Below are 9909 nucleotides of genomic sequence, written 5' to 3' on the forward strand. Positions count from 1 at the left end.
ACGCCTGTCATTAAGAAAGTGGCCAATACCATCTGTTATAACAATACACTTAGTGTCACAAAGTGTGTCGCACGGGTGCTCAGTTGAGAGGGGTTGCCTGGAAGTCGGGTCCAACGACATTATTGGCTAAGTATTCAGTTTTCGACAACCATGCATGCCCATAGTTCACTGGATAGTCTGGTCCACGACTCGATTGTTTACAGTGTACCGCTGTGATACTGGGTAATGTGGCATCAAGCGAACACAGACAGATGATATCGTCAGAATTGTACACTTGCCTCTGCTTTCAAAGAGTTTGGTCGTTTTTTTCATTTGAGCAATATACGAACATGACATTAATGAACAATCACAAACCACATAAAGAGGTTCACAAACCTGATATTGGAAACTGAAGAACGGTTGATAATTTTCAGCTTCTTAATTTTGTGGAAAAGACGTTAAAATCAACCTGCGCGTACTCCCTGCCATGGATCACAGAAACTCATCCTGACCGCGCCTAGGGTATACTGGAGACTGGAATGGCCCAAAATGAAATGGCAAGATATTTTTGTGTCCATCGAAACACGATTTCAACTCTATGGAGACGTTTTCAACATGATGGGAACACGAGGCATTTAAATCTTTGAAGGGCATTGAGAAGTGGAATGCATAAGAAAAGCAAGATTTAACACGGCGTTTCGGAGTGTATGCCTGCTCCTTCATATCTGAATACACACACCTGATGAAGGAGCAAGCATACACTCCGAAACGTCGTGTTATTCACAATAAAAAAATTGACATCCAGAAATCTTTCTTTTCTTACGAGAGATTTGCCTCCGACTCGTCGCCCGAGTGTGACGGACAGCTCCCTCAGTCGGTTCCGTACGCATAACAATCTGTGAATACAACTGAAAGCTTTTCCTTAGGTCAGCGTGCTCTTTTTTCAGTGCAAGTGTGTGATTATAAACAAGTGAAAAGTAGGACCAGCTGGATGCTGTGCAGCCCATTCCGTCTAAACCAACATACCGTATTGTTTCTATTATACGTTTCTAAGTCAATTCGGGGGTGAGGTAGCCTAGTGGTTAAAGCGTCAGCTCGTTACGCCGAAGACCTGGGTTCGATTCCCCACATGGGTACAATATATGAAGCTCATTCCTGGTGTCCCCGCCATAATATTGCTGGAACATTGCCAAAGGTGGCGTAAAACCAAACGCACTCATTCACTCACTCTAAGTCAATTCAATTCGCCCAAAGCGTCGTCTGTTGCGGCACCGACTCCTTTCAGTTTAATGTTGCCACAGTTACTGCTCACTACTTTCCGAATCCCAAATAGTACATGCACACAAACCGAAAGGAAACAATCATAATGTGAAAGGATACTATTTAGGCCGGGTCGACGTGACCTGGGTGTACGTAAGGGCCATATGGTTATGAGTGTCAAGACTTTAAGGGGGTTTTTCATCATCGATATGATCGATTTAAGTCCCCAACAGCTGTTTTTTGGATAGAGTGTATATTCCTTTGACACAAAGAGATTGGCGTGTATTGAAGGCAGGGTACACGTGTATATACTCACGGTAACCATGGATAATGCGATTTTAATATTTCTAGCAAGGACTATGGCTTGTAACATTTCGAAGTAGGGTCTACGTGCTGTAGGGTTGCCATTAAGCCGTGTCTATTTGTCGTTAAATGACACAGGAGGTCTATGATCTGGATGTAAGTTACCTAGCAGAGTATGTGTATTCAGTGACACACCATGATTCTACGGACTACCATGAGCCTTGCACCATTCAGTTTTATAAATGAAACAACAACTGAAAATATAATCCAGAAATATATAACATTGTGAAATAATTGTCAGCTACGCACGCTAACTTAAATTGTTGAATATTGTCACAGAAAGTCCAGCTGTCAATTCAGAAACGTTACCTGCTCTATTGGCAAGGGGGCAGAGGGGTAGCCTAGCGGCTCGTCATGCCGAATACCCGGGTTCTATTCCCAACATAGGTACAATGCGTGAAGGCCATTTCTGATATTGCAGGAATATTGCTAAAAGCTGAGTAAAGCTAGACTCACTCCCTCACTCACAATTCGAAAGGTGCCAGCCCATATTTTGTCAACATAATATGTAGTATTTTGGAAACACAACATTTTGGCGCCCTTAAATGTCCCACCCTACAACGTACTGCATGCTCGCTTTAGCTTTGCGCGTTAATCTCTTTGTTCGCATTTTCTGCATAATGTTTAAGTGAATAACTTCCTTTGTTGGATATGTCATTCATCATGGCATCTTGTTTTGAACAAATTGCTCTTCCTAGATTTTATATTTTCGACATAAAATATCAACAGCACAAGCGCAGGTCCATTTTCTAAAAGTTCATTGCTGCAGTTAAACACATCAATCTTGTAGACCGCACCATCAACGCCACCCTCAACCCGACAAACAAGCCCCAACGCCATCAAACAGCTCCGTTCATCATAAGCTTGCCCTATATAGGTTCAGCCAGCCACCAGATCAGCCGACTCTTAAAACACCAAGTCAACATTGATGTTGTGTTCCAGAGAGGTACTACTATACAGAACCTCCTTAAAGCCAATGGCAGACCAATCCCCACAACTAAAGAAGACCCCTCAAGCACAGTTTACCACATAAAGTGTGACTGTGGAGACTCGTACATCGGCGAAACCTCAAGACTCCTGCCTGTAAGAATCAAAGAACATCAAGCCTCTGTGAAGAAGAAAGACTCTAAATCCGCCATCTCTGACCACACCCAAGCTCACCCAGACCACAACATCCTATGGAACAGCATCAATGTACTAACCAGCAATCACACCTACTACAAGATAAGAAAGCTACTAGAAGCCATTCACATCAAGAGACTCCAACCGGCCATTAACAGAGACCAAGGATATTACATCACCACTGCCTACAACCAACTCATCACCAAGCAATCTTAATCCTATTATTCTCCTGTCTGTCATATCACTGGCTTCCTCCCTTAATCCCCCATAGCTTACTATGTTTGTGTAACCATTGGCCTCTTGTGTAAACATCCACCACCTTGTACATCTACCTCATTAAATGTGTAAACGTCATCACTTACTGTTCAACTTTACTATGTATATAAATATACCTGCATCTAGTATTGTACATCATTTGCTTGATAACGGTGTTAGTAGCTACACCGAAACGTCGCTCATATCATATTAAAGAAGGTGTATATTCATCACACCACCTTCTAATGCCACTTAAACAAGACATCAATCTTTGGCTGTCGGACAGGCAGTTATTTTCGACGCGGGCAATGCTTTATTCAGACACTTGTCCATTTACAGATACGTTGTGACTCCTACCTACTCCCTAATCTGGAAATTGCCTAAATGTCACGCCGTCCTGGCAGGTGGATAAGAATATATTGATTAGTATGAGGTGCACATGTACATCCCAGCTACCAGGTTAATATTTAGGCCGGTTCGTCGTGACCTGTGTAGACGTAAATACGGCATGATATGTTCATGTGTGTCAAGGTTTGAACCTTTGTCTTCTTGGGGGGAGGGGGGAGGAGGAGGGAGTAAAAGTGCGTCCACAGCATAGACCCGTGTTTCTACCTGTGTGACAAGTCGGTCAAAAAGGGCGTCCTGGTTTTCTTGGTACATGTCCAAAAGTGACTTTAAGCAATCGACTCGTTTATGCACACACCTTATGCATGTACGTGCAATTTTCTTTTTCTACAGACCCCACACTAATCTTTACACTTTAACTGGCGAACAGTTATTCGTCCGTCTTCTAAAATGGCGACCTCCCAGTTGTAGATGGTGTCTTCATCAATGGCAGAATGGGGGCGCCCAGGAATGGGAGACGTTTAAGCAGATGTTCTGCCACACTTGAACTGGCGATGCTGGCGTTTATACATGATGGGGTATCATCCCCCAATACGTTTCTTTCAAATCATCGAAGGTTGCTGTTGGCGTGCGTCCTTTCAAAAATAAAAACGTGATGACTGCCCATTAGTCGACTGGCTCCATAGTCACACTTTGCTCCAATCTAACAATTGTCAAAAAAAAGAAGCAGTTTGAGGTCAGCGTTGCAGCTTATCATCTGACCTAAAGCTTCAAGTAATACTATACAAGTAAACTGTCAGCCGGGTATTATAACCATGAGTGGGTCAGGGGAAATATTTAATGAACGCCCCTCGTAAGTCAGTAACGAGTGCTACCGGCTAAGTAAGCCAAATTTTCCATTCACGCGAACTTCAATATGGCTTGAAAACTTCAATGTGTCTATTGACAATTTAGATATTGCAATAATATAACAACTGTACCACAAGTATTCAGAACAAGTGGTCTGTTGTGTTGTAATTGTGTGTCTATTCCTACAACAAAACATGATACATACAACAACGCGATTTCAATTTAATAGACTATCATAAATAATGATATATATTAGAATAGGTATTAATTATCACCTTCACAGTCCTATATTATTACCAAGAAATCTATGATGCTTTATAATAGAACAATATGTTCCTTGACATTAACAAAACATATTTTATTAAACTGTACAATATTTCTATATGAACTCAGATTCTTCTGCCATTATGTTTTCATACCAAGTAAATTTATTGATCAATAATAAACAGTTCTCCACTCTTAAGCCATTGTTACAGTATAGAAATAAATTTAATATATTTTATGTCAATTGTTACAAACGTCATTGTTGTTATGGAAACCAATATGGTTTAAGGATCAAAAGTTGTATTTATTTTCCACGGAAGTCCTAATATTCATTACACAACTAGGCACAGCTTTACAGATCAGATCAGCTGGCTCTTGCTGTTTCAACAAACATCTGATACAGACCTGCTTGCCTTTTAGTCAATTTTAAGTATTAATTTTTATGTTACAGTTTAAAACCGTGGTTAAACCGCGTATTTAAAGGTGCCTTGTTTATGTCCTCATCTGCCGCAATGTCTCAAGGTATAACGGTGAGTTGCATTACATTGTGACTTTTGATATAATAATATTGTATTTATAAAGCCCCTAATATCCACCATAAAGATGCTCAGTGGCGCTGTGACAATATTTGGGAAGGAAAAAGTTCATATAACTTTACAGAAAGGCAGCAGTGAATAGATGGGTCTTTAGCAGAGATTTAAAAGTTTATTTCGATGAAGTGTTCCTGATTTCCTTTGGAAGAGGAGAAGGTTCGGTCAGACAGTTGGTTTGGAGATCTGTGTTGGGTGAGGAGAGAGTCAGAGGAGGATCGGAGACTTCGCTGAGGTACATGCACCGAGACGAGATGTTTCAGATATGTGCACTTCAGGAAATTTGAATATTATATTTCAGAATTTCTTTTAAAAAATGTTTCTTGATTCGGGGGACATGTATTATGAATAAATTAGATGCATTGAAGGATCCCAAGACTTTTTGTAAATATTACATGCTGTAAGTGTTTACATTTCAATGTATGAATATATACAGAGAGAGAGAGGGGGGGGGGGTAGATATAGCTAGATATCTATATGTGTCTGTGTGTATGTGTAACGATAATGCCACTTGCTGTACTGTATATTTTATTTTACTGCATGCTGTGTAACGAACTACGGTTCTCCCGAACTAAACCTTGTCATCCCTTTGAGTTCGTTTTAAGTGCAGTTCGCTAGTAAATAGTATCTAGTGATAGTAAATAGTATTGGTTTGCTAGTATCTCTTAGTAAATATGTGTCTTAACACAGATCTGTGGCCATGAGATTGAACTACCCAAGTCTGAACAGGACCTGGTTATTGTCAAGGACAGAGGAGGAAAGGTGTACACTTTACAACGCTATGATGGCGTCTATTACAACAGCTTCTACAGCGTGGCTCACCTTAAGCAAATCAAAGGATTTAAACTGCGTTCGGACGATGTCTACTTTGCTGGATATTTGAGGACAGGTAATTAACAAACACACAGTGGTACAAGTATTGTTTGATCCGCTACATTATGACATTCATGTTTTTCTATAATCCTGAAGAATGATCGCCCCTAACACATTTAACTACATTGAGATTCATTAAAAAGTTAGAGTAATGGGGAGATGTAATATATGGATGATAAAATTATTTAAGACAATAGTGAGCGAAGTTGGGAGCACCGTTATGAAGCAAGTGATGGAGGTATGTAATCGTTGGTTGGAGTCTTTGATGCAGACAGCTGCTTGGCGTTTTCTAATTTTGAAATCTTTGAGTTTGGTGGTTAGGGGTTTTGACTCCAGTGAGATAGAGATGTCTACATGTATAGAACCGTTAGGCTCGGTCTTGTTCCAGTTGCATAGATCAATAGTCATGATGTCACTAATTGCACTGTTTGGTCCGGACTCCATTATTTACAGACCGCCATCTTAGCATCATAAGGAAGCGTAGTAGGACAACTGTGAAAAAACAATTTGATCTCACTATCTCCTACGTATGATTTAATATCTCATACGTATCACATACTATCTCCTACTTAGGAGTTATTACGTCCTACGTAGTACTTAGGCGTAGGAGATACTAAGTCCTATGTAGGAGCTACTAAGTCCTACGTAGGAGATACTAAGTCCTACATAGGAGATAGCATGTTTTACATTGGAGATACTATGTCCTACGTAGGAGATAATGAGACTAAAAATAATTCGCCGTGGCCCTACTACGCTTCCGTATAATCATACATGTAATTCCGCATGCAGCAAAATCACTAATAGCAAAATAAACCCCATATAATGACAAAGTTCGCCTTGCGACTGTGTATAAGATGAAACTAAGTTTAGATTATTAAATCGTATTAATGATTACATGATTATTACATAAATACTAGTATACTGCAATACACAGTAACGTGTCTGGTTACCCGTGGCCTTGCCTATTTAACTAGTTTTCCGTGAAAATCCGGGTTACAATTGGTCATACGAGGAGACTAACCCGACTGACAAGGTGGTAAAGTTCGCTTGACACGTGTCATCGTATACCAGTTGTGTAGATCGATGTTAATGCTGTTGATCACTGTATTGTCTGGACCAGTCTCGACTATTTACACACCACCGGTTTTAAACAACAAACAAAACAAACATCTGACAACCAGTAAAATGCCATCATTCGTAACTTCACATTCACCTGAGTTCCAGTATCCTTGAAGACAGTATCCTTGAAGAAAACTATATATTCAACAGGCACACACTGGACGTATGAAATGATGAGCATGCTCCTGAGGGGGAAAGCTGAAACCGCCGCTCTCTGGAAAGGGATGAACCAATTAGAGATTGTGGAAGCTGCAGCCCTGGACGCGCTACCGTCTCCACGCATATTAAATACTCATTTCAATTTGCTCCATGCTCCCGATGATCTTAAAGAGAAGAAATGTAAGATTGTGTATACCCTCAGAGACCCCAGGGATGTTGCCGTGTCCTTGTATAACCTGAGTCGTAGTGGGTCTGTTGTGACCAACTACACTGGAGACTTCAAGGATTATCTGTACCTCTTCCTTGAAGGGAAAGGTAGAGTGCGTTTAATACGTTCCGAGGCTTTGCTTATTTCTATCACTTGTTGTATTACGTGGTTGACAAAATGGCAGACCAGTATAGAATTTTTGGTGGGCTTCTTGTGAGTGAGTGAGCGAGTGAGTATGGTTTTGGGGCGCTTTTAGCAATATTCCACCAATTTGACAGCAGAGGCCACCAGAAAGGTCCTCTACATGTTTAACCCATTGTAGGGTGTCGAACCCCGGCCTCCAGCGTGACGAGCGAACGGTTTAACCTCTATGCTATACCACCGCTGCCGTGCTTGTTGTTACTTTAAAGCCCTACGATTGGTTAAAGTGAAGTTAAGTTATTAGAAGATTTTATAGCAATATATTTTCCCAATGTACCTTCCTACTGTGATTAATTCCAGTGGAAAATATAATTTGTTGATGCTACAAGTCGTTGTTAACGGCAGATGACTTATACAAAACAAAACAAATATATAAAACAACATAACAAACGAAACATAATCTCAGCTGAAATGTCGATGTTGTACATGACAAGGTCAATACTTTAGCCTACTACTGAAGCTGAATCTTATGATGACAATTATTGGACTGGCTAGTTCATTTTGGATTGTTTTCAGACCGCCATCATACACATGAATTATTGCTGAAGAAACATCATTTCATGTCAGTAATCAAATTTATATTTAGCAGATTAATTATTCCTCCTTTCAGACGTATAGTCCGTTATTATGATACATGTGACCACCAAAGGAGGACAAATATTCGTAATTTCACCGATTTCATTTGCAGCTGATGTTAATGGGTACTTTAATCACATGAAGAGTGCTGAAAAGTATCTTCAACAACATCCAGACATCCCTGTGCTCACAGTAGTATATGAGGAGATGCTTAAGGTAACCATGACCAGCCTGTTATTGATTAGAAGCGACAAAACCCTTTCCACATTCATAAGAAATCTCTGCTAAATACAAAATCGATTTACAATTGTGACTATATCACGAGGAGATATTTGTTTCAGCAGTGTTACAGCTGTATGCTGTTGTTTGTAAACAAATCGGGTCTAAACCATAGCAATCACAGTAAATCACGTTTTGTTCAGTTAATTACAACAGATACTCTTAACGTTCATCGTAAATATTTGCTTTTGGGGTGTAACGCTGTTTTAGGATTCATCCTTAAAAGGGAAATTCAATCAATCATAGCCAAGCGTGTGATTACTCGAAAAGATCATAATTATACAATGACTAGTTTATATATTCTTTTCATAGAATAAGCTGATGGCAGTTGAAAAGTTGGCAAACTTTCTTGGCGTCCCGAAGAATGTTGATCTGATTGAAGCTGTTGTAGAAAAATGCCAGTTTTCGAAAATGGTGGTTGACAAGAGTGCATACACTTTAAAGTTCAGTGGAGAAAACACTATTTTCCGGAAAGGTACGAAACTCTAACAGTATGACCTAATGAATGCATTTTAACTCTTTATAAACACACCAAATACGGTGTCATCCCACAGGAGAGTGAGTTAGTGAGTTGGTATAATGTCGCTTTAATCAGTATTCCAGTGATACCTCGGAATATCAACAACATGTGAGCTAAATGCCCGAGGTGGTGCAGGTCTCTGACATTTCCCGAATCCCACGAGACCGGAATTATGATGAGAAACCAAAAAACATAGTCCGAATCATATGTTTCTGGCTTGAATATGAACCTCATAACAGAAATATAATCTTAACTCGTCATGTGATTCACCCACGCTTGCTTCTATTGTAGGCGTGAGTGGTGATTGGAAGAACTGGTTCACTGACGAATTGCTCGAGGACTACTTCCGTGTGTACGAAGAACAAATGGCCGGCTCGAGATTCTATCGTGAAGAATATGGACGACAGAAGTAGTCGTTCGGAAAGTTCATAATGCGAGACTGTGTCTTTGAGGAATACTTTTAAACAATAGAATGGATAGTTTAATCAGGTAGAATATATACTAGTATGCAAACAGATAATTCATATAAAGAAGTACCGTATGAACATTGTAACTGTGCATACCCTTTGTCATACGATTTGTTTTCGTGAGCAAAGTTATTAAAGAATTAGTGATCACGTATTAAACGTTACAAATAACAATTCTTTGTGCAAGAAAATTTACTTTCAATAAAACTAAAATGTGGTGTGCACTGATTTTTCATATGGGTAGGGTGTAGGGGAATGTCATTGTATTTTTGTGCATTGTTCCAGATAATAACAACACAAGTTTTGTTTTATAAGTCTACTAAGTCAACAAAATAAGAACACATTTCCTTATACAAGGACATTTAGTTGCGGCGTATACATGCATATGCCCTGTTGAATGGTATGCCCGACCCACTTTAAACAAAGATTTACAATTCCATTGTCATTTTCGATGTCCTGTATGTTGAAGATTTGTAACAT

The 9909-nt window shown here is 39.8% G+C and overlaps 2 protein-coding genes across 2 annotated transcripts in view; one reads left to right on the forward strand and one right to left on the reverse strand.

The window, feature by feature from the left end:
• The window catches only part of LOC124288614 (sulfotransferase 1C2A-like), a 32087-nt gene that overhangs the window by 14756 nt on the left and 7422 nt on the right, over positions 1-9909 (reverse strand). The gene's annotated exons all lie outside the window — the stretch shown is intronic.
• LOC124288623 (sulfotransferase 1B1-like) lies at positions 1672-9375 on the forward strand. The gene is made up of 7 exons (XM_046725176.1): positions 1672-1698; positions 2545-2685; positions 5718-5916; positions 7170-7493; positions 8276-8379; positions 8755-8917; positions 9254-9375. Exons 1-7 carry the CDS (start codon positions 1672-1674, stop codon positions 9373-9375), a joined length of 1080 nt encoding a protein of 359 aa, XP_046581132.1.

This window comes from Haliotis rubra, unplaced genomic scaffold (genome assembly GCF_003918875.1).
Source record: "Haliotis rubra isolate DU_JTF1 unplaced genomic scaffold, ASM391887v1 Scf421, whole genome shotgun sequence".
Lineage (NCBI taxonomy): Eukaryota > Metazoa > Mollusca > Gastropoda > Lepetellida > Haliotidae > Haliotis > Haliotis rubra.

Coding starts and splice junctions, on each gene's coding strand:
- LOC124288623 (XM_046725176.1), top strand. CDS start 1,672: ATGACACAGGAGGTCTATGATCTGGAT. Junction 2,686..5,717: donor AAACCTCAAGACTCCTGCCT/GTAAGAATCAAA, acceptor GTCTTAACACAG/ATCTGTGGCCATGAGATTGA. Junction 8,380..8,754: donor TATATGAGGAGATGCTTAAG/GTAACCATGACC, acceptor TTCTTTTCATAG/AATAAGCTGATGGCAGTTGA.